At 55.2% G+C, this 23209-nt stretch overlaps 2 protein-coding genes across 4 annotated transcripts; one reads left to right on the top strand and one right to left on the bottom strand.

Moving 5' to 3' along the window:
- Nucleotides 1-1613: 1613 nt before the first annotated feature.
- CHMP1A (charged multivesicular body protein 1A) lies at nt 1614-23163 on the bottom strand. 2 transcript variants are annotated; one of them, XM_042920790.1, is made up of 10 exons: nt 22790-23163; nt 12137-12947; nt 11620-11698; nt 10526-10850; nt 8583-8602; nt 6435-6512; nt 5459-5605; nt 4971-5099; nt 4352-4539; nt 1614-3803 (listed from the first exon to the last, which is right to left on the bottom strand). In XM_042920790.1, exons 4-10 carry the CDS (start codon nt 10530-10532, stop codon nt 3782-3784), a joined length of 591 nt encoding a protein of 196 aa, XP_042776724.1. In that variant the 5' UTR covers nt 10533-10850; nt 11620-11698; nt 12137-12947; nt 22790-23163; the 3' UTR covers nt 1614-3781. The 2 variants fall into 2 exon arrangements, with proteins under 2 accessions (XP_042776724.1, XP_042776723.1); XM_042920789.1 differs by lacking the exons at nt 8583-8602; nt 10526-10850; nt 11620-11698; nt 12137-12947; nt 22790-23163 and adding an exon at nt 7457-8330.
- SPATA33 (spermatogenesis associated 33) lies at nt 10782-20737 on the top strand. Of its 2 annotated transcripts, none has more exons than XM_042920791.1 (3): nt 10782-10859; nt 11193-11357; nt 20516-20737. In XM_042920791.1, the coding sequence occupies exons 1-3, from the start codon at nt 10823-10825 to the stop codon at nt 20719-20721; spliced, it is 408 nt and encodes a 135-aa protein (XP_042776725.1). In that variant the 5' UTR covers nt 10782-10822; the 3' UTR covers nt 20722-20737. The 2 variants fall into 2 exon arrangements, with proteins under 2 accessions (XP_042776725.1, XP_042776726.1); XM_042920792.1 differs by lacking the exon at nt 20516-20737 and adding an exon at nt 20227-20509.
- Nucleotides 23164-23209: the final 46 nt, after the last annotated feature.

A 23209-nucleotide genomic window follows, 5' to 3' on the forward strand; every position in this document is an offset into this window, starting at 1 on the left:
CCTTGCGGGGGTGGGGAGGGGGGCTCCTGAGCACCCAGGGCAAATTTTGTCAAGATGGTCCCAGGCTAGACCCCCAGACACGGGCGTGCCTGGGTCCTCCCGAAAGAGATTTGCATGGACATTGCTGAAGTCTAAAAACACACGGTCTGGGCTTCAGTTCCCCGCCCCCCCCAACCATATGAACGAACATGCACACTCATGTATACCTGCGTGCCCCACACCATTACGCACACACGTGTGACCACACCCCTGCCGCCTGGCTCAGCTGCTCTCAGACGGGAAAGCCAGGTCTGGAGCAGGGCTGAACCACCCCCCGACTCCAGGCCGGAGCCTCTCAGAACGCTTGGTCTGGACGGCTGCAGACTCCTGAGCAGGAGCCCCAGTGCCCAAGCGCCCGGGCCCGAAGACACGCACAAACAGTGGACGGCCCCTTGCAGCTCCCAGCCTGAAGGTGGACAGCCCACAGGTGCCTGCTCGTCTCCCCCACCCCTGTGAAGGTCCCTCCCTGTCATTCCCAGGCAGATCTGTGACCAGAAGGGACATTTGTGGGTATTTGCTGATTACTTAGGATCAATTCAGTGTTAAAGGAGGAAACCGGAAGTAAGGGTCTCTGTCCTGAGTTGGCCAGATTCTGCCCAAAGCCCCCACTGGGCCACAGGGGATTCATCTGGCAGAGACTGTGGGGAGGGTCCCCCTGGTGGCCTGCGGAGGCGGCACACGAAGTCTGTTAACCTGGAAGTACTTTCTCCCTAGGCTTCACTACTTGTCCTGAAATGACCCGGATCCCTCCAGAGCACCACAGCTGCGGGTGCCACACCAGAAACATATCTGGTCCCGGGGAGTGCCCTGCTGTCCAATTTCAAAAGCCCTTTCCTGAGGAGTAAATAAAACTGGGGGGGGGGGGGGGGGCAGGGGATGTCTTGGGGCCCTAATAACTGCCATAGAGGCAGTAGGCAGGGGCACGCACCCTGCGGCATGGACACCCCTCAGGACGCGAGCGGCTTCCGCCAGGGGCCACCCATCCCCCGGCAAGGCCCACATCAGCACTTCTCAAACTCAGGGTGCAGAAGCAGCTCCAAGGACCCCGCTGCCCCGCAGATACGCGCGGGTGTGGGGGTGGGAGGTGGGGGACGCCGCTGGGCAGCCTGAGGCTGAGGGGCAGGGGCACGATTCAGTTCCAGCTGTCAGCCTTGGTCACGTCTCACACGTTCAAAACCCCAATCCACACCGGGCAGGATGGGGAGCACCCACAACGGAAGGTCATGATTCTAACAGGAGAGGGACACAACCACTCCAAGGTGGCTGTGGACGAGAACAGAAGCACCGGGGGGCCTCTGGTCAGCGAGGGGTTTCTCGCAGAGGTGTGGCCAGCAATTCTGAGCGCTTTGTGCAAACACAAGCAAAGATGGGAGTGTGTGCAGCAGGCTTCTGCGGTCAAAGTTCCAAACGAGGAGAGGGAGGCTGATGACAGCAAGTAGTGGTTTCTGGCGCTCAGGGGACAAACACCCACAGGTCCACGCTGACATAAACGACGAAGTAAAAGTAAATGGAGGGAAGGAACTCTTCAACGGAACTGCAAATAGGAAATCACCACAAATATTGTCACCAGGAGATTCACGGAGGGACACGGAGGTTGGGACAAAGCATGACGATGTTTGCAGGCGATGCTGGCAGGCTTACGATTTTTTCCGACAGGATATGCAACAGAGGAGGCAAATGAGACTTTCTGGGGGAGATGCCTGGCCCACACCACCTGTCCTAGGTGAGTAGGACAGTGACACCGTGCACCTGGTGTGAGACACTGAGGACACAATACCACTTCTGTGGGGTTCCCGCCTACAGCTGTGACCTCAATGTCATCGTGTGAAAATGTCCCATCAGCCCAAGTGGCAAGCCGGGCTGCAAAACAGCTGGCCGGCAGGCCTCGGGGTCACCCAGGCGCCAGAGACAGATGGGAGGGACGGTCCCGGGTTGGGTGGACGGAGGCAGGGCAAGCAGACAGCTGTCAGGGTGGTTTCCTGACACAGTGGGTTACGTGTGGTTCACTAGGAAGGGGACGCGAAGGGCGCGGTGAACACAAGCGTATACAGACCGGGTGCTCTGCCGCTTTTATGTGTGTTTAGAATCACTTCATGGTAAAAACTTAAAACTTCGGGTTCTAATTCCATCTGTGGGGGCGGAGCCTGAGAACATGCATACCTCACCCACCACCCCACCCGCCCTCCTCTAGGTACCCCTCCTCGGCCTCCTAAATGGGGGCCAGAGAGCCATACCAAGGGTCCCGCCTATGGCCCCACCTACGGCCCCCTGCCCGACCCAAAGCCAGGAAAGCAAAGCTGGAGAAAGTTCTCAGGGATCAATTTGTTTACTCACAACAGTGTTTTAGGAACCGGGCAAACACACCCACTGCTCTTTGATGAGCCACAGCCACGGAGCCCTGTACCCCCTGGGCAGCAGGACTCTCAGGACCTTCTCTGCACCCCTGCACGTGGGCGCCCTGAGAGACCACGGCCAGGGAGTGAGGCGAGGTTGGCACTGAGGAAGGGAAGCCAGCACTCTGACCCTCCCTCTGGGGTCTCCCATCACCGTCCCGAGTGCCCAGGCCAACACAGCGGACTTCACAGAACACCCACAGCCACCAGGCCCAAGAGATCAGACGTAGCGAGTCATGGTAAGGGTCTCCAACGTTTCCGTTCACAAGAGCCGTGGGTGTGAGGGCAGCCCCGGAAGCCGAAGGCATCTGGGGAGGACTGGTCGGGGGGTCAGTCGAGCGCGGAGCTGGGCCCTGCTCAGTACCAGCCACGAAGTACCCACCCCCCACCCCCCCAGCCTGTGCCAAGAAGGAGGCGTGGACCAACACCCCCCATCTGCCGCCTGCTCCTGTTTTGGCAAAAAAACAAAAAACCCAGGAAGCTTCAAGAAAACAAAGTAAACTTCAGGAAATGAAAAAACTAGAAACCGCAGCCCGTCACGGAAAATCTTCAGGAGGGGGCTGCAGCCAGCTGCTTGGCTGTGGCTGCCACGGCCCTGCCGGGGGCACCTCTCCCAGCCCCCGAGCTCCGGCCAGCCACTCTGACTTCCAGGTCTGACGGTGTGGGCAGGAGGAGAGCCCAGTCGCGGGGAGGCACCTATCATTTACAGTACAGGAGAGCACGGTGCAGGGGCAGCACCCGACCGGTAGCATGAGACCGTCTGCTCCCCGCTGGGAGGGGCCTCGGGGCAGACCCTGAGTTCCTGGAGGACACACGACACGGCTCTCAGGGCCCAGGTCCTCCGGAGGCGGCAGTGGAACGAGACACCTCCCCCCCCCCGCCCCGCCCCGGGTGGGCCCGCCTGGACTCGGGAGTCTGGAGCCTCACACCGAAACCCCGAGTGGGGACACGGCCCGAAGCAGGAAGCAGCCCTGACCCCTGCTGACTGCCAGCAGCACGGAGTCCAGAGGCCCCCACGGTCCACACGGTGTCCACTGGTCAGTCCCCATCAACTCCTCAGAGGGTAGGAGATGGAGAGGGGGAGGCCTGCAGAACCCCAAGCTGGTCAGCCCGGAGTCACAGAAATAACCCACAGAAGTCAGAAGTTTGTGCAAACTCACCCACCAGGACACAGAGCCACCGTCTACGCTAAGAGGAACAATTCCCAGGCCTGGAGGTCAGGGCTGCGCTGCAGGGCGTGCAGGAAGGCAAGAGGCGTGGGGGGGAGGGGGGGGGGAGATGTAGCCCTCGTCCCCGGCCCTTCCCGCACGTCGAGGCGGGGGACGCAGGGCCCTGCAGCAGGATCTCGGCTAGTTTCTCAAGGCGGCCAACCTGTGAACCAACACAACTCCTGTGAGGGAGGGCGAGGGGCAGAAGCACTCTGACCTGCTGTGCGCTCAAGGACAAGACGCCCACCCTGGGGGCCAAAGGCCCCGCACCCATCCATGGAGCCGTGACCCTCTCCTTTCAACTTCAGCTTTGCATGGCCGCGTGGGGGCAGCAGAGGAAGGCTCGGGGAATGGCCACGCGTTGTCAAGAATCTGGTATGTTAGGGACAGCAGAGACCTCCTTTCCTCAAGCGATCAGTGGACAGGTGTGGGAGCACCATGGCTGACACACAACACAGACACTGAACAAGGAGCAGGAGAGAGAGGTGATCAGATGGGCCCTGGACTGGGCCTCGGGGCGGGGGCCTCCTGGAAAGAGCGGTACTCGCTGGGCCAAAGTCTACCGCACAAGCGCTCCCCCTAAGGCCATGCTGCGCCTCCCTTCCCCCACATCAGAGCACAGGTCGGGGGCACCGAGCCCCTCCCCCACAACCCCAGCGTCAAGAGCATGGAGGAGGGACCGGGGGTGCACCTCTGGGGCACCGAGCCCACCTCCGGGACAGCTGGTCCTCCTGGCTGCGCACGGAGCTCTCCCCCACGGCGGAGGCGCCCTCGGGCAGCTGGCTGAGCTGGTCCAGGACCTCCAGGCCGTTCTCCTCGGCGATCTGCACGATGAGACTGTCCACCTGCTCCTGTGGCGTGGTCAGCGTGGTGGCCGAGCTCATGGAGTCCTCCATTACCTGGGGGTCACGTTCTGGGCAGGTGGGTGCAGGCCCCAGGAACCTCCCCTGCGGCCTCGGGAGGACCGCCGCAGCCCCGTTTCCGGCCACCCGTCTCAACCACGTTTCCTGCCCGCTCCCTCCACCCGCACGAGGCTCCCGCCCCCACTCCCTCTAGGGTGCCTTCTCCGGCGCTCTCGGCGCCCTGGGTGTTGAGCTAACATGTCTGCACACAGCCTCTCCGGCCCATCACTGGGAGAGGCCCCCACACCCTAGCCGCGGGCCTCCCTCTCCTCTGCTAGGCCTCCGCGTGCCGACTCCAGCCTCCACAAGACTCGGGTGCTCTGGAGGCGACCCCCCGCCACGGGGCACCGCTAGGGAAACACACGCGTGGCCCACCACGGGCCGCCCCCCGGATGCACCCCCGCACACCCAGACCACGGGCGACGTACCGACGTGTGCACGTCCAGATTCTGCACCTGCTGCTCGAACCTGTCCATCACTGCAGAGACCTTCTGCAGGTCCATGGTGCTCAGCGCCCTGTCCAGGGCTTTGGTCACCTGCGCCATGTTCTTGGTCACCTGGCACGGGAGAACGTGAGGCGGCAACAGAACTGAAGGAAGGACGGGCCCTCTGCACCCTCCCCAGGCACACAGTCCCCCCCTCCCCCCCCAAGGCCCACAGGACTCCAGGCCCGGCCCGGCCAAGCCAGGTTCAGGACAGGCTGCAAGGCTCTCTCCTGGCAGGTCCCCAGACCGTGGGCACCGAAGAAGACTGAGGACGCCGCGTCCTGTCCTTTGGTGCTGCCCGGACGGTGTCGAGTGATCCCTACTCCACGCCCAAAGGGGTCTGGCGTGGCTCCCCCGGCCCAGCCAGGCCCCGCAGCCCTGCCGGCACAGGCCAGTCCTTGTGGCAAGCGACCCCAGGCACGAGCACTCACCCCCTTCATGGTCACGGCCGTCTGCACCTTGGAGGCCACCGCGTCCACGCGGGATGCCATGCGGAGCCAGTTCACGCCTTCATTCTTCTTGCGGATAGCATTCTCGGCATACACGCGGGCGCACTCCACGTTCTTCTGCTGAAGGGCCTGAAAGTCGGGGAGGCACCAGCTGGGAGAACATGGCTGTTTGTCCGAACTCTGCCCGCCCTGCTCAGGGACCCGGTCCTGGCTTTGCCGAGGGCGAGATGCGCTAGCGTGGGGCGGCCCCTTCCGCCTGCGGGCTTCGTGAAAGTGCAGAGAGGCTAGGCCCCAAGCCTATCCGGGAGCTGGGGTGTCCAGGCCGCGCGCCAGACCAGCCCGCACTGAGGGCTGAGCAGGAGAGCCGGGCCCGGCCTCTCTCCTCCCACCGCGCTCCCTCTCACGAAACCAGGGCGGGACACGCTGGTGCCGAAGCAAGCACGACCGCGGGGGGGAACACGAAGGACCCAGAGTGGAGCCAGCCGTCCAGTTTCCCCTCTGCCCTGGGAGCCCCCAAATCCAACACCCCCAGGATCTGCTGCCTGAGAGCTGGCGGACCCCTCCCACCTTCCCCTCCGCAGCGTGGACACCGCCAGCCCCGCCCTTCGCCAGCGGAGGGGCTGCCCCACCGCTGCCCAGGTTCTGAGGCCCGAGGCGCCAGGTGCGGAAGGAAGACAGCCGGAAGGCGTCACGGCAGGGGTGGCCGGAAGCCCGCCTCCCACACGGTCTGTGAGAAAGCAGGTTCAGCACTTTGGAAGTGGATAAAAGGCGCGGACAAAGAGACAAAGGCAAGGCGAGCACGGTCCTTTGGCTCTGGACACTCTCGGGGGGCCGGGGGGCGGACCGGAGCCCCCGCGGGCCTCGAGCTGGCTCCTGTGAGAACAGCCGCGGCCAGAGTCGCGGGGAGCGCCCCCCACAGGGAAAGAAGGCGCCAGCACAACCACAGACGCGGCCTCACCTTCTTCACTTTGGCCTGTTCCGCCTTGGAGTCCTTCTCCGCCTTCTTGGCCAGCTTCTCCAGCTGCTTTGCCGTGAACTGAGCGGAAGCAGGACACTTAGGTCGGACAGAGCCCGCCCTGCGGCACGCCCCCCACCCTCAGCGGCACCTCCCTGCCCCCATTCCGCCAGTGTCCTCCCGGCCCGGGGCCGCACGAAGGGGGCTCCCTGGGTCTCTGAGGCTCGGGGGGAAAGGGAGGGCCGAAAGGGGTTTCCCGCAAGGTCCTCTCCCAGAACACCCTGCCCAAAGCCTCCCCCGGAGCGGGAAGTTAAAAAGGCAACTCACACAATCGCCACTACTTACGGACTTTCAACGCCCGCGGAAAAAACCTGACAGTGTGTGTTTCAAGCTACCCCAAGTAGCCCGGGGAATAATTCACAATCCGCAGCGGACACACACCTCAGAGCGCTCTCCTCACACGGTACTGTGTATGGGAGGGGCCGCTGGGCGGCGACCGCGTCTCCCTGGTACCCGCCTGCCAAGTACCGCAGCCCCTCTGGGAAGCCCGGTCTGGAAGCAGGATGATGCAGCACGGGGCTCCCACGAGCAGGCCTCAGCCCAGGGGGGCCCCTGCGCTCGCTAGAGGTGGTGGGGTGGGGGAGGGGCGCTGCCTGCCCTTGAGCCACAAATACCGCCCTCTCGTGGGCGTCTCCCCACTGGCCACTTCTGTCCCGGAACATCCCAGACCGGGCCCAGCTGAGGCAACCCGACATCTACTTGAAATATATCTCAGTCTGCAAAAGTGTCACATACCCAAGGATAGCCCTCTTTGCGAGAGAATTCTGTCCCCCGAACCCTCCCTCCTCCCTTTCTTTCTCTTAAAGTTTGAGAGCGAGCGGGCGCGCATGCGTGAGTGGGGGAGGGGCAGAGAGAGACTCCCCAGCAGGCTCCATGCTGTCAGCGCAGAGCCCCACACGGTGCTTGATCTCGCAAACCGTTCGACCCCACGATCCACCCAGGAGCCCCGCCTTTTTTCTACATATAGCCCCTTGTCCTTCCGCCAACCGGCTCTGAGGCACCAGCCCACGTGTTCCACTGGCCAGTCCTGGGAGCACATGCAGAGGTGGGGCCCCTGCGTCACCCAGCATCTCACTCAGACGATCCGACCTGTGAAAACCCACCTCCCCGAGGGCTGGGCTCACAGTGCTGGGCTCACAGGGCAGGGCAGGCTCTCGAAGGTCGCCCACCCATTCACATTCACTGCTTGGGTGCTTTTACATCAGTGTCTGCTGCACTTAGCGTCCCGACCTCGCTTCCTTCAGACTCGGTAAGCCTGCACTGTCCGGCAGAGGAGCCACTAGCTACACATGGCTATTTAAGTTCCAGTTACCTAAGATGATGTACAAGTAACAATTCAGTTCCTCCAACTAGCCACATTCCAAGGGCTCCGTGTGGCTGGCGGAGGGCAGCACAGATCTGAAGCCCTCACCGCTGCAGAGGGCAGGTGGATGCTCCCTCTCGGGGCCGTCTGTCTGTCCTACGGAAAGGATTTCTTTTGTCTGCCCACCTCACACTCCTCCTCTGCTGAAGGGAAAAATCCAGATTTTCCTGACTCGGAAATGCGGCCCTGAGCACGGTCCACAAGGTGGAAGCTTGCTGAACAAAGTGCCTGGGTGCCGCCAGGCGCTCTCCACCACCCCCACCCCCGCCCGGCTGCAGAGCAGAGCCAGCGAGACGAGCTACTTGTGAACACCTTTGCACGCCACTCCTGCCCGGTCTGTCACAACTAACCACGGGTGGTTATGGAGAAGCTTGCCCCGGGCCAGTCACAAGAGGCCGGCTCCGCTGCCTAGAACGCTCTCCTTCGATAGGATTTTAAAGAATTGGAAAGCACAGTTCTAACGTGCCTATCAAGGGACGCACCTAACACCCAAGCTGTGTCTTTTCAACGTGCTCGCTGTCTCACGGACTCGCCCACTCAGCTGCTTCTGCTCAGCCCAAGACAAGGAAAGAAGCAACGTGCCACGGAGCCGATTCGATACCCCCCTTCGTCACCAGTCTGGGTGAGCACCGTGCAGAAATCTGTGCTTCTGACTGCGACTGCCAGCATCTGACCTCATCTGCCGACCACCAGGACAGGGTTGGGGTGAGAGGTCATTTGGTACATACCTTCAACTGGAACAGGGTATCTGCAAAAAAAGGAGATGGTCTGAGGATTCCGGCTAAGACAAGGGGGCACTTCTAACAAGCAGAGGGGGCCGCTAAGACCCTCCTGGACACAAAGAGCCGGATCAGGACGCAGGCATGGATGGGCCCTTGCTGGAAGCCCAGCCCACACTGGAGGCAGAAGCTGGACCGCGTGCTACCTCTGTTCCCCCACTGGCCAGAGGGCTTGGGCAAACACAGTTTCCCTAACCTGTGACTCCTTCCAGAGAACACCAGGATGGCACCGGCTGGCCTCAAGGATCAGTGTGCAGGCCAATGAGGTCATGGACGCAGCACGTGGCCCTCAGTGAAAACCCAAGGAGTCGTTTATAATTAACGCAACTTTACAAAGACCTTTGGGATTCTTTCCCAATCTAATAAAACTCGGTACTGGAGGATATTTTATAGACACTTTTTCCCCAAAAGTAAATGGATAAAAAAAGTAGAATGAGGACTCTTATGCTATCAGAGAGCTGACCTACAGAGACCCCCCTCCATGGCAGCTGGCATGCCTGGGCCATCAACTCAGGCTCAGGAGCCTCCCTCCCGACACAGAGGAACCAAAGAGACGTGGGAGTACTGACAGCTCACTCTTGCTACTCACACACCCAAACTCAAGGACCAGACAGATCCAGATTCACGTGGAAACTCTCTCTATTTATTCAATTTCTAGATTCGGAGAATGATGTCTGAAAGGGTTTGCTGCACTAGCCCAGAATGCAGGAAGGAAATCCTGCAACCAGGAGGGTGTTGAGTGTTCACGAATGCAAATCAAGCACCCCCCGCCCCCCGCTGAGAACCCAGTGGGGTTTCAGGTAGCCACGTGCATCCACCACCTATCGGTGCAGGCCCTGGTCAAGGCCAAAGCCGCCTGTGAATCTGTAAACCAGAGCTAAGGGACACTTCTGGCAGGCTCTCCAACTCTCTACCTTACGGTGTGACCCTGGCTCCCTGCCTCCTTCTCTTCACATGTGAGGAGCAGGAACCGGCTCTGGAGAGCAAACAGCTGTTAAGGCAAAACCTAACCCAGGAAAAAAGCTAAACGGCCAAAAGAAAGTTCCCCCAAGAACTGGGTAAACTATGGGGCAAAACCCAACATTTGTGGTGATGGTAGTGCTGGGTGTGTGGTGCTGAAGCAACCGCCGTAGAACTTCCTTTGTGACAACGACACAAGTTGTCACAGTTTTTTTACGTTTGTAAAACGTTTGTAAAACCGTACAAACGGTTGTACAGTTTTTTTACGTTTCACACAGTGAGTTTTGAAACCTATCACACCAGCCCCTAAACGTTCTAGCAAATGTATGTACCTCACTTTACCACTGATTCTTCCTGTTCTTTAGTGTCCCGGAGCACGGACGGGGCGGAGTGAGTGCTGTAGACAGTGGAGGACAAGACCAGGGAGCTAGATGACTACCTCTGTTTCCCCATCTGCAGGATTGGGGCATAAGTTCCTATCTCAAGAGCTGTTATGCAGTAGGCCACATGCACAACCGTGCCTGGCCCACAGTAAGTGCTTTTTGCCTGAGCTCTTCCTATTTTTCTTAGTGGTGTTTTGGGGGCAGTGGTGCAACTGTCTCCTTTTCTGGTGCCCTCTGACCTGACATCCCAGGACCCCAAGGAGGCCGATGTCCCTAGCCGGTAGAGGAGCTGGGGGGTTGGGAGGCGGACGCTGAGGAGTCTGGGGGCAGGGGGGCAAGGGGGCAGGGTGTGGGGTCGAGGATCCTTATCGGGTTCTGGGCTTGAAGCTCCGGGGATCGAGGATCGGGGTCCAGGGCCGGAGATCCAAGTCCCTGGTCGGGTAGCAGGGTCTGGGGTCTAGGCCCAGGGATCGGAGATCGCTGTCGGAGACTGAGGCCTGGGGGAGCCCGGCTGAGCCCCGCCCTCCCCCGGTGGGCGGGGTCTCTTACCGTCCATGGCAGGTCCGGCAGGGGCAGCCCTCGCAGGAACCGACTGACGGGAACCCCGGGGCCCAGTGGATCGCACCAAACAGCTCCTTCGCGCGGGAACTTCCGGGGTCACCGCCCACTTCCGGCGACCGGAAGCTCTCGCGAGACCACGACGCAAGTCCCGCGGGCGGGGCGGGGCGGGCCGTTGCCGTGGAGACCCGCGCCAGGTCGGCCGGGTTAGCTTCTGTGAGTCACTCCCGCGGCGCGCCAGCAGAGGTACGGAGTGCGGGGCTGCGGCGGGGAGCGGTGGGCTCACCTATGGGACTTTCCAAAAGCAAACACAAACCTAGGAAAGGTAAAGGGCCGTCGGCCCGTCGTCTCATAGGCCCCGCGGCCGCGGTTCGCGCAGGGCTGGCGGGGCGACAGGGGCGCTCGGCGGGGTCCGCCCACGCCGGGGGCTGGGGGTGCTGGGCGCCCCACCCGCCCCCGCTCCTCACTCCCGAGTGAGGCGCCTGAGTCCTCCCTGACGACTGTGCCTCGGGAGTCTTTTCACCCACGGAAACACCCACGTTCAGAGAGACGGAGGGACCCAAGGCTTGCGAGCTTCCTTGTTTCATTGCGGGCCAAAGCAGCCAACTGAAGGACTGGGATCCAGTAAACTGTAGGACTAATGGTCCGTGTGTTTCAGGTGAGGAGCAAAAGGGGCGCGTCTATTCAGTTCCCAAGGCCAGGGAAAGGCCGACGGGCAGGCATTCTCAAGAGTCTGAGAAGCCTCCGGACGCTAAGCCTGCAGAGAGCCTCCATGGAAAGAGAGGGGCAGCCAAGCGACAGTGGGCTTCATCTGAAGTCGAAGGTAAGTCACGCCCAGGAGGGGACAGAACCTGAGGCCGGGGAATGTGGGGGTGGTGTAGAAAGGAGCCTGAGTGGTGGGATACCAGTGGCAGGGGGCATGCCCTAGTGAGGGAAGGGTTTTAGGACCTTTATGTAGGAGGTAAATACCCAGAATTGTCGGCGGAAAGCAGCAGGTGGATAAAGGTTTGGGTAACTTTCCAGGTGGTAGATGCATAGCAGAGTCCAGAGGGACTTCTCAGCGTCTGGCTGCAAGGCAGACCCACCGTTGCCGAGGGCCGAGTGTCTTTGGGCAGGACTGTTGCTCCCTCGACATTCCGCAGACTGGAACAGGACCTGGGAGTCCTGTAAGAAGGGATGTGGGAACTCAACCCGGGGCACAGGGATCAGAGGAACTAGGACGTTGGTGGGACAGAGATCGGTTTGGTAAATGTATTCACTTTGTTGGCAGCCCAGCGTGGCCAGACCTTTGCAGGTGGGGGTGGGTGGGGGATGAGGCCACAGAAGCAGCCAGAATATGAAGCCTTTCATCAATTTTATCATGTGCATTATGGAAACGGAACTGTTAAATAACTAAAACAAAGCAGGTGTGATGGGGTTTGTGCCTTGGAGAAGTCTTTCTCTAGAATAGAGGCTACTCGGGGGCAGTGAGGGGACCTGTCATAGGCCCGTGGCAGCAACGGAGTAGGAACTAATGAGGTATTGGCAGTAGGAGTTCTGAAAGGATGCGGGAGGTAGGACCCGCGGACCCTGCTGTTGGAGGGGACGTGGGGCATCACTGACCTAGGAATGAATGGTTGGTAGGTCAGACGATGCTGGCCTGGTGAGCACGGGTGGGCTCCGACTGAGGCACCTGTGAGGTCAAGGGCAGGAAGCCGTTTGAAACGAGGGTGCTGGGCTTGGGAGCGAGGCCCGGACTCCAGATCCTGCTGTAGGAACCCTTGCCGGAGTGGAAGACTGCAGGAAGGGCCAGCGTCCTGGGGAGGAGGTTTGAAGAACGCTGCCGGTCGGTCAGGAGCCTTCTGGCTGCAAGTCACAGAGCAGCTAACAAGATGCGGCTGTACTGCTGAGGGGTTCCACACCTCCCGAATGAAGGGTCACAAGAGGGCACTCACGGTGGCTTGCTCAGCAGCATCCCATGGCATCAAGGACTGTTCGGGTCTACGCTTTTGCCACCCTCAGTGTTGTCAGAGAGCTGGATGGCCCTTGGTGTCACGTGCAGCCTGGACTGCTGTCTCGTTCACGAGGGGCCGTTCTCGGTGCAAGAACCTTCCCTTGGAGGGTCTCACCTGCCCAGCATCGCCAGGACAGGCTCAGATGTGAAAGTTCTGGGGCTGGACTTCTGCCAGTACAGGCAGGTGTGGGCAGGTGGGTGTCGGCTGGAGAGGCACCTAGTGTCTGTCACACCCTCACTTCAGAGGGTAGAGAGACGGTGGATACAGAGGGGCAAGGTCAGAGAGCGAGAGTGAAGGTGGGGTTTCAAGAGAGAAGGCGAAGAGTGTGGTTTCTCCATCTAAGGCGGCATCTCAGCAGTGACGGGGAGCAAGCTACTGACATCGTGCCCGTGAGGGAGTCCCCAAATCCTGATGGTCCACTGAAAGAGGCCAAATGTAAGAGACCACACGTATCGTTATTCTATTCATGTGAAGTGTCCAGGAAAGGCAAATTTATATAAAGGGAAGCCCGCACTAAGGGTGGGAGCAGGGATCAGCCATAAATGGGGACAAGGGGCCTTTTGAAGGTGACAGAAATGTTCTCAAAACTGGAACGATGGGTGACCAACACTGAAAGTTTACTAAAAATCACTGAATGGTATGCCTCAAACAGGTGAATTTTACGGTATGTAAATTATACCGCAACAAAGCTGTTAGAAAAGAAAGAAGGTAATTTGGTCAACAGCATTAAATGTTGCAAAGAGATCAAGTAAACCCAGAAAAGGCTGCGTTCAATAAGGCGGACGCAGCGGGTCTTGGTCACCTTGCAGAGAGCAGGATCCGGCGATCAGAACTGCAGACACCTGGTCTGCCAGGTGGAACATCTAAACTAGGGCATGAGCAGCTTCTCTCTCACATTTGTGCTGTAAAGCTGAAGAATTTCCCTATTAGATTTGGAAAAAGTAGGGCCTTCGGAGTCCAAGTTTCCTTCAACTAACCTAATACTACAAAAGCCGAAGAGCAATGGAGAGTCCTAACGAGTCGAAAATGCTGTGTATCACATAAATAATAAAAGTAGGTCTTACTACTATGGGATAAAAACCAGAAAGTTCTTTCTGGGGTAGGAATGAGGGAGGGAGAGGCTAGCTGACTGGAAGGGAGCCTGTGGGGACGCTGCATGGTGGTAGAAAGTTCTGCCTCTCGTGGGGGTGATTACACAGGTGCATACAATTGTGAAAACGAATCCAGCTGTGCAGTTAAGGGCTGGGCATTTTATCTTGTGTGAATTATGCTTCAAAGCGCATGGAATACACACCAGTCCTTGTCTCTTAGAGCTGCACCCAAAGTACTCAGGTATAAATCGATGTGACTGACGGAGACGGTGTCTGAGATTTGCTGCGAAGTGGAAAGAGTGCGGTGCGGCTGAGGACACTTTCCAAAGGCAGCCGCAGCCCCTGCTCTGCCTCCGGTTCTGCCGTGTGACCTCGATGCCCCTCCCACCTGGGCGGGGCCTGTAGCCTCTCCTTAAATCTCTTCCAGCTTGACATTCTCTTGTAACCAATAGAAGGTGGAGAAAAGTGGTTTGTGAGGCTGGGCGGGGAAAGGCGATGCCGTCCCGCCTTGCTCTCGGGAACGCAGGCCGGCGCCTGGAACCCTGAGCCGCCACACCCCGCCGGGAAGGAGCCCAGCCCTCTGGGGAGGCCTCGCAGCCCTGGTCTCTAAGCCCTTCCAGCCTAAGGGCCAGACTTGGGACTGAACAAACCTTCAGGTGATTCTGGCCCCCCCGCCTGTGGGTCTCCCCGGCCGAGCCACCAGACACCACGTAGCAGTGGCATCAGTGACCAGCCCTGGGAGCCGCCGTCTTGCACGTCCAGCCCAGACAGAGACCACAGCCCCAGACAGCATCCACCTGTAGCCACCTGGGGACCATAAGCGATAGCTGCCCGGTCAAACCTGTCCTGAATTCCCGACCCTTAAAGTTGTGAGAAAATAAAACGGTTGTCTCAAGCTGCTACGGGTTGGGGAAAGTTGTCATGTAGCAGCGGTAACTGGAATGGAGGGTCAGCGCTGGGGCGGAGGTGGAGTCTGACCTTGCGCTTGACCTGTGGCAGCTGTGGGATGGGTTCCTTGTCTTGCTACTTCTGTAGATACTTACAACTTTGCATTACGAAACCCACATACACACGTTATACCACACATTAACACGCCACAAAAATGTGCCATCGGCCAGCTCCAAAATGCTGGAAATTCTAGTGGAAGAAAAATGACCCCGATTTTTCTGCAAATAAATGACATGGAAAAAAGGTCTACTCTGGCTGCTGTAACAAAATGCCATAGACTGTGTAGCTTCAACAACAGACATTTATTCGTCCTAATTCTAGAGGCTGAGTCGTCCCAACAATCTGATTCGATTCCTGTGAGGACCCCTCCTTGGCCTGCAAACAGCCATCAAATTGCTGTGTCATCGTCTTTTTTTTTTTTTTTGCAAGGGGGATAAACAGATACATTGTGCCTGTAAAGACTTTTTTTTCAACATTTTATTTATTTTTAAGAGAAAGAGACAGAGCACAAGTGGGGGGGCGGGGGGGGGGGGGCAGAGAGAGAGAGGGAGACACAGAATCCTAAGCAGGCTCCAGGCTCTGAGCTGTCAGCACAGAGCCCTATGCCAGGCTCAAACCCAGAAACCCTGAGATCAGGACCTGAGGTGAAGTTGGATGCTTAAATGACTGAACCACCCAGATGCCCCAGATTGCTGTGTCTTCACATGGCTGGGGAGAGAGGGTTGTGGTCTCCTCCTCCTCCTCCTGTAAGGGCACCGATCCCATCGTGGGGGCTCTACCCTCATGATCTCAACCTAATCACTTCCCCAAAGCCCCACCTCCACATTTCATCCCGCTGCGGATTAGGCCTTTCACACTCGACTTCCTGACTTCTGGGGGGACCCAAACATTCAGTCCATAGCAGAGAGGACTGTGCAAGGACACTTGAGGGACCTAGGAACCAAATACAGCGTGGGCCTGGGCTAAGTCATTCTTGAGATAACCAAATTGAGTATTAGGTATTAATAATGGTTTTCTTAGATGTGACAAGGTTATTGTGCTTATGCTAAAAATAATCCCTATTTGATAAACATTGCATTAACTATGGGTAAAATTATACATCTGAGATTTGCTTGACAGTACTCAGGAAAAACACTGAGGAAGATAGACAAAACAAAAGGACAAAACATTGAATCTGGGTGATGCATATATGGGTATCGTTATACTATCGTTTTCATGTGTGTCTGAATATGTCCATAATTTTTTGAAGGTAGAGTGTGCCTATTTGCAATAAGTCAGCTATTTCAAATATCCTGAATGAAAAAAAGCCAATTTCAAAAGATCACATGCTGTAGGACTCCATTTATATAATCTCCAAATGACAAAATTATAGAAATGTGAGAATAGACCCGTGGTTGCCAGAGTCTGTTAGGGATGGCAGGAGGGCGGGAAGGTTGGGGGGAGGGGAGAAAGGTGTGGCTATAGAGGTATAGCAAAGAGGAGGTCTTTGTGGTGTATCTGGATCTTAGTGATCTTGATCTTAGTGCTGGTTACATGTGATAAAATGGCACAGAACACAAACTGTGCCAAAATCAACATCTTGGTGTTGCCATTGTACTGTAATTATGTAAGATGTTACCATTGGAGGAAACTGGGTGAAAGGTATATGGGACTTATCTGTACTTTTGGTACTTTCTGTGAGTTTATAACTTCAAAATTGTAAGTTTAAGAATGTATCAAAATTGGGGCATCTGGCTGGCTCAGTCTGTAGAGCATGTGACTCTTGATCTTGGGGTTGTGACTTCGAACCCCACATTGGGTGTAGAGATACTTAAAAATAAAATCTAAGGGGCACCTGGGTGGCTCAGCTGGTTGAGCGTCCAACTTCGGCTCTCGTCATGATCTCGAGGTTCGTGAGTTCGAGCCCCGGGTCAGGCTCTGTGCTGACAGCTCAGAGCCTGGAGCCTGCTTTGGATTCTGTGTCTCCCTCTCGCTCTGCCTCTCTCAAAAATAGACATGAAAAATCATTTTAATAAACTAAAATAAAATCTTAAAAAAATACATCAAAATTTGTAATAATTAAAATAATATAATTCCGATATAATAGATCAATGAAACAAAATATGGGACAAGAATAAGACCTTACTGGGGTGCCTGGGGAGGCTCCATCAGTTGAGCATCCGACTTCGGCTCGGGTCACAGTGTCTCAATTTGTGAGTTCAGGCCCTGCGTCAGGCTCTGTGCTGACAGCTCGGAGCCTGCAGCCTGCTTCACATCCTGTGTCTCCCTCTCTCTGCCCCTCCCCTGCTCATGCCCTGTCTCTGTCTCTCTCTGTCTCAAAAAATAAACATTAAAAAAAAAAAAAAGACCTTACTATGAGTGTGTGTGTATAAAATTAGCACCAAAAGTAAGTGGCAAAGGAAGAATTATACAATAAATTATGCTAGAAGAATTGCTTACCATTTTAAGGGAAAGCTCATGTTGAATTTTAACTTCTGCTATGTGCTCAGATAAATTCCAGCCAGGGGAAAGTGAATATAAGAAGTGACTACAGGGGCGCCTTGGGGCCCCAGTCATTAGGCAACCGGTTCTTGGTATCGGCTCAGGTCATGATCTCACGGCTTTGTGGGTTCGAGCCCCGCTTTGGGCTCTGTGCTGCCAGCACAGAGCCTGCTTGGGATTCTCTCTCTCTCCCTCTGCCCATCCCCTACTTGTGCTGTCTCTCTCAAAATAAACTTTAAAACAAAGAACAGAAATGACTACAAAAATAGGTACATTTTAATACGAGTCCTCAGTGGGGATCATCTTTTTAAGAGTCAAAACAAAGACATTACAAAGAGATAACTGAAGAATCTGACTACGTTAAAAAGTAAAACATCTCCCCAAATCCTCTATAAACAAACGTAAAACAAATGGTAAGGTCAAAAGATATTTGCAACATATGAGAGGTCAAAGAGTAACACACAACAGATCAAGTGCTCTGACACATTGTTGATGGAAATACCGATTTTCCTGAAGACAACTTGGTAATGTGGTAGGCGGGATTCTCAGGCCCCAAGATCCCTGTCTGCCGGGAACAACACCTGTATAATAACTGCCCCTTGAATGTGGGCGGGACCTGTGAAGAAGATGGGTGTTACTCCCGGGATCCCGGTAGTAATCCATTGGTTTTGACTTAAAACGGAGTTTATCCTGGGTCAGCCCGACCTAACTAGAGAAGCCTTTTTTAAAAAAGTCAGTGTCAGGTGGCTGTGAAGAAGGAAGCTACCGTGTCAATCTTATCTCAAAAGAAATTTTTTTAAGCTGCCACATTGTGAGAGGAGCTGTGAGCAACCTCTACCAACGGCCAGCAAGAAAGCAGGGACGTCAGTCCCTCACCCATAAAGAATGAACCTCTACCCAGCAGCCTGAATGAGTTCGGAAGGCCCCAGGCCCGCGAGAAGATGCAGTCTGGCTGACAGCTGGATCGTAGCCTGGACTTAGGACCAACAGAATTGGGGATGACAAATACAGGTACTGTTTTAAGCCAGCCACTAAATTTGTGGTAATTTGTTAGACAGTAATTGAAAACTAGTACAGGTAATATGTATCAAGAGTCCTAAAAAAGATTCGTGTTCCTACATGAAAACGTTTTAAAACTCTAAAGAACTCTTGTTCTGAATTAGAGAACCTCAATAATGTAAAGATGTTAAGTCTCCCTTAGTCTATAAAATCAGTGACCCCAATCAGAACACCACAGTTCTTTTTGGGGACTGGACCAAATTATTCTACAGTTTACCTAGGATAATAAAAACGTAAAACTAGCAGGAAACTGGAAGAGCAGAGGCACAAGAGGGATTGAGCCCTGACATGAAAGTGTGTTGCCATGGAGAGAGCAGGGTGGACACATGTGTCTCACCATCACGGAATTCATGATAAAGGCGCCAAGTGGAAGGAGTGGAGGAAAGATGGGAGAGTTCGCTCGGCGGTTCAGAGACCGCTGACTGGACCACTGAGAAAGCAGCGACGCTGCCTCGGTCCTTACCCCAATTCTACAGGAACCAGAACATTGAACATAGTAAAACAGTGACGGTTTTTGTAGGTTGGGTGGAGGGAGCACCTTTTCACTCTGACAGACCCTAAGAGCCAGAAGAAAGAGACTGATGTGTCTGAACCGTTTACGGTACCGGCGCCAATGGCAAACTTCCTAAAGGTACAAAAAGCTCTTGCACACAAAAAAGGTCCAAGTGCAAAATGAGCAAAGAACGTGACCAGCATTCACAGGAAAATAAACACCACCGGCCTGTGAATAAGCAGCAAGACGCTCACCTCCCCATGCTAAGGTGAAGCTTCAGGCAAGGTGATTGGGACCAGTGGGGGCAGAAGTCAGTACTTCCCATTTTCATATAAATGGGAAAAGACTTAGCAAATTGGCAAGGATGAGGGGAGGGGATGGAGACATGTCCCGTTTATAGAGTCTTAGTGGAAATATATATTGATGTAATCTTTACAAAAAACAACTGGACAATACTTACCAAAATCTTCACTCCAGTAAATTAGCCAGTAGATACACCCTCACAAATGTGCAAGTACATAAATGAAAGAATGTTCATTGCAGCATCACTTGAAAAAGATACAAACTGCCAATAACCCAAGTTATGTTCATTCAAGGGAGCTGGTTGTGTAATGGATGGGCCCCAGACAGCGGGACACAGGCTGCCGTGGAAGAGGCCACCCCTGTATGTGCAAACATGGGGCTCAGCCAAGCCCTGCGAGCAGCTGCCGGACTCCCCCTTCCATAATGTGACCCTAAAAGCATCAAACAGTGCGTGCACATCATTCCATATGCAGTTTTTAAATCGCATAGTCATCACCTCTTAGTCTGAATACGCAAAAAGTGTGTATTAATATAAAAAACATGAACTCCCCAACTTAAATGCAAGATATGATGAAATTCAGTTTTTTTACTTATGATAAAAAGGACACTCTCAGTGCCTGGTGCAGGCCATGGGTCCTTCACTGGTAGTTAAAACCATCGGAGCTGTGGATGCGGTGACGAAGAAGGAGGGAGCTCGGGGCCCCAGCATCTCCCTGTACCGTCAGCCTTGAGCACATGACCTCTCTGTGCCTCAGTCCCTTCACCTGTAAAACACAGCTGCTAAGAGGACCTACTTCAGAAACTGCTGTGAGCTGGTAGTCACCGTCGTCATTACTCTGGGCTCAGAATGATGGCTGACACAGAACGAGCAACTATCCACCCGCCCCTGCCCGTAGCTGGGTTCGTGAGGTATTTTAAGCGGGGGACAAAGCAATGGAACCAGTGCAATAGCGTTTTGTAACAATTCTGCGGCAGTGCGATTATTCTAACTCTCCCTGCTCTATTGGGTACACGCGCAGAAAGAGACCTCTCCGTAGTGCCTCAAACCTGTAACCCCAGGGAGGGGGCTGGGAGACACAACCCTGGAGGCAAGAAAGCACTTCTGCTTTCGTCTTGTGTAACGTAAGACAACCTCGGCATTTCGCAAGCTCTGTGCAACCCTTGGAAGCTTAAGTTTAAGAGAATGTCGTGGCCGATGTCAGAAATGCTGATTCTTCAGCGTTCTGACTGATAAGGTTCTGTGCAGGGGAAACTGCGTATCTGAGCCTTCACCTCTGGGACAGACTCTGCCTTTTGTCTTCTTTCTCCATTCTCTCCTTCCAGGTCTGTCGCACGAGCCAGCCAGCAGCTCAGACTCTCCACGGTGGATGGTGGAAGCGTGTCTCCCTTTTCCTTCCTTGAAAGAGGGCGTCGAGTACTCACCACCCTCCTGGCTGAGCTGTCAATCCATGAAAGCTCTGTAACATGTTCTGACTGCTTTTGACCCTGACCACTTCTTTTCCTGAACCACACATCTAATTCTTTTGCTCTGGCCCTAACACAGACATTCTCTGCCTTCTAGAAGGGCTTTTCCACAGAGATGTTAAATACCTGGATGTTTTCTTCCTTCTAGAGAAACCTGATGTAAAGGTAAACTCGAGCAAGAAGAAAGCTGTCATTCCACAGATCATCATCACTAAAGCCTCACAAGAGACTCTAACCAGCTACGGTTCCATCGGAAGTGAAGAGCAGAGAACCATTCAGGAGCAGGCTGAATGGGGCCCCTACTACCGACACAGAAACCCTAGCACAGTAGACGCCTATGGTTTACGAAAATAAACAAGTGCCCCGAGGAGCTGTCGTTTTTCACCGTGCTGAGTCTCAGCGATGACGGCAGAAGGGCCACCTGCCCTGTGAGAAGCTGCAGCTGCCCCTTCGGGGAATGAGGTCCCCCAGTGACCGCCTCGGGCTCACCTGCCCCAGAGCTGCTGGCAGCTTGGCAGAGGGCAAGAGTGCCTCTGGCCCAGAGAGTGAACTTGGCGGCAACGAGCGAATCAGTAACCCTCTGGTGTCACTGCCTGTGCAGAGTGATGAACGAATGGCAGGCAGCATACCTCAGTCTCTTGCCGGGCAACCTAAAATCCTTCCCATTCACTTCCGAGGGGGTGTGGCGTAAGTACTCGGCAATTATGGTGAACGAGATGTCCCCCACACTTGGGCAAAAGGTGGGACTCTGAGGACTCCACTTGAAGGTGTCACGTCCCAGAACAGGAAGTGCACAGTCACCCTGCGGGGCCCACGGGCTCCGAGCTTGACTGTGAGCTGATGCCGACTATTAAAGGATCCAGGAGAAGAATGTGGAATTGGGGTGAGGGCACCCGTGGCACGCAGAACTTGGGCAGTGGCCTTGCCAGAGCTGCCATGGGACGGGGGGAGGTGAGCTGACAACGTCCCCTCTTTCTGGCTGTGCATGAGGGGTCCCAACAGGAGGGGCTGTTCAGGGAAGCCCTGCTGGTGTTCCCTCACAGCGGGCAGCTCACGGGTCAGGCTCCACTCTCCTCCAGAGTGGCTGGAGGGAACACCCTGCCCTGTCTGGTCTGACACATTTAGTCTCGTGACAGTATGTGTTTGTGTCCTTGGTTGCTAGAACGGTCAGCGGGCTTTACGCTTGGTCTTTATGTCTCTATCAAAGATTTTATGTTTTAAGCAACCTCTACACCCAATGTGGGGCTCAAACCCACAACCCCGAGATCAAGAATTGCACGCTTCACCTACTGAGCCAGCCAAGCACCCCTCTGTCTCTGTGTGTTGATGAGAATCATACCTCTTTAGTATTAAATAGTACAATTGACTTTCAGTTTCAGTATAAACCCCAACATAGTAAATCTCATACTGACATTGTTTAACAACACATTATTAGCATCATTACTTGTATTCATTCAATACGTTTACTTATGCATCCTGTCACAACTAAGTATGTGTACAGGAGAATCAAGCCCATGCAAATGTGGACTTGACCGCACTGGGTCAGCACACCTACCTTCTCCATAAAATTTCTAGTACCCAATAATTTCTATTTAAGGAACGCCTGGGGGGCGCAGTCGGTTGAGCATCCGACTTCAGCTCAGGTCACGATCTCACGGTTCGTGAGTTCGAGCCCCGGGTCGGGCTCTGGGCTGATGGCTCAGAGCCTGGAGCCTGCTTCTGATCCTGTGTCTCCCTCTCTCTCTGCCCCTCCCCCATTCATGCTCTGTCTCTGTCTCATAAATAAACATTAAAAAAAATTAAAAAAAAAAAAAAGGAGCGCCTGGGTGGCTCAGTCGGTCAAGCGTCCAACTTCGGCTCAGGTCATGATCTTGATGCTTTGTGGGTTCAAGCCCCACGTCCGGCTCGGTGCTGACAGCTCAGAGTCTGGAACCTGCTTCAGATTCTGTGCTTCCCTCTCTCACCGCACCCTCCCCACTTCTCACACTGTTTCTCTCCCTCAAAAATAAACATTAAAAATTAAAAAAAAAAAAATCTATTTGACCTAGAAATTGCCCTCTTCCTACCCCTGCCCTGAGAATCTCAAACAAATAATCTAAAAACTATACCTACCAAGGACTATTTCTAATTTCGTTATTAGCTAGAAGCTTAGCTTATGAATGATTAAAAAGGGGCTGGAATGAACTGAACATGATAATTAGTTTAAATTAAAACAAATGATTCTAAGTTATGATTAATTTCATGATTACCAAATGTCCATGGCCTATATTAATATTAGCATTTACAGTGTAGTCCCATGCACGGGAGGCCTTTCCTGGAACCCTATTTAATGCTCCACCCCCGCGCCCGGCACGTCCCACTCACTGCCCTGCCTCATTTTTCTCTTTAGCACGCGTAACTCTCGGGCCATCTATTTACTTACCTCGTTTGGCTGCGTCCCACTAGAATGGAAGGTCCGCGAGGGCAGAGCCTGACAGGGCCCAACACGTAGTGGGTGCTCCACACTCATGTGTCAGGGGACGTCCGTCGCAGCGTCCCATCCATTCTTGCCTTCCACACCCTTCCGACGCGCCCTCGGCTCCCTGACCCGCGTAGCTCCAGATCGGCCCTCGCGAGCTCCAAGGGACTCCCCAGCCCCTCGGACTTCGGCCTCCCCCTCCTCCGGCAGGCGTTCCTCAGCGCCCCAGCCGGCTCAGGTGCCCGCGCTGAAAACTAAATTAAGGCCCGAACCTCGGTGCTGCGAGCAGACGGCAGCAACAGAGGTCCTCCAGAAGCCTTTGGGAGGCTTCCGGGGAAACCTTTGCTAAAGTGGGCGTGTCCCGGAAGTAGAACAAGCGCCAGC

This window comes from Panthera leo, chromosome E2, assembly GCF_018350215.1.
Source record: "Panthera leo isolate Ple1 chromosome E2, P.leo_Ple1_pat1.1, whole genome shotgun sequence".
Classification (NCBI taxonomy): domain Eukaryota; kingdom Metazoa; phylum Chordata; class Mammalia; order Carnivora; family Felidae; genus Panthera; species Panthera leo.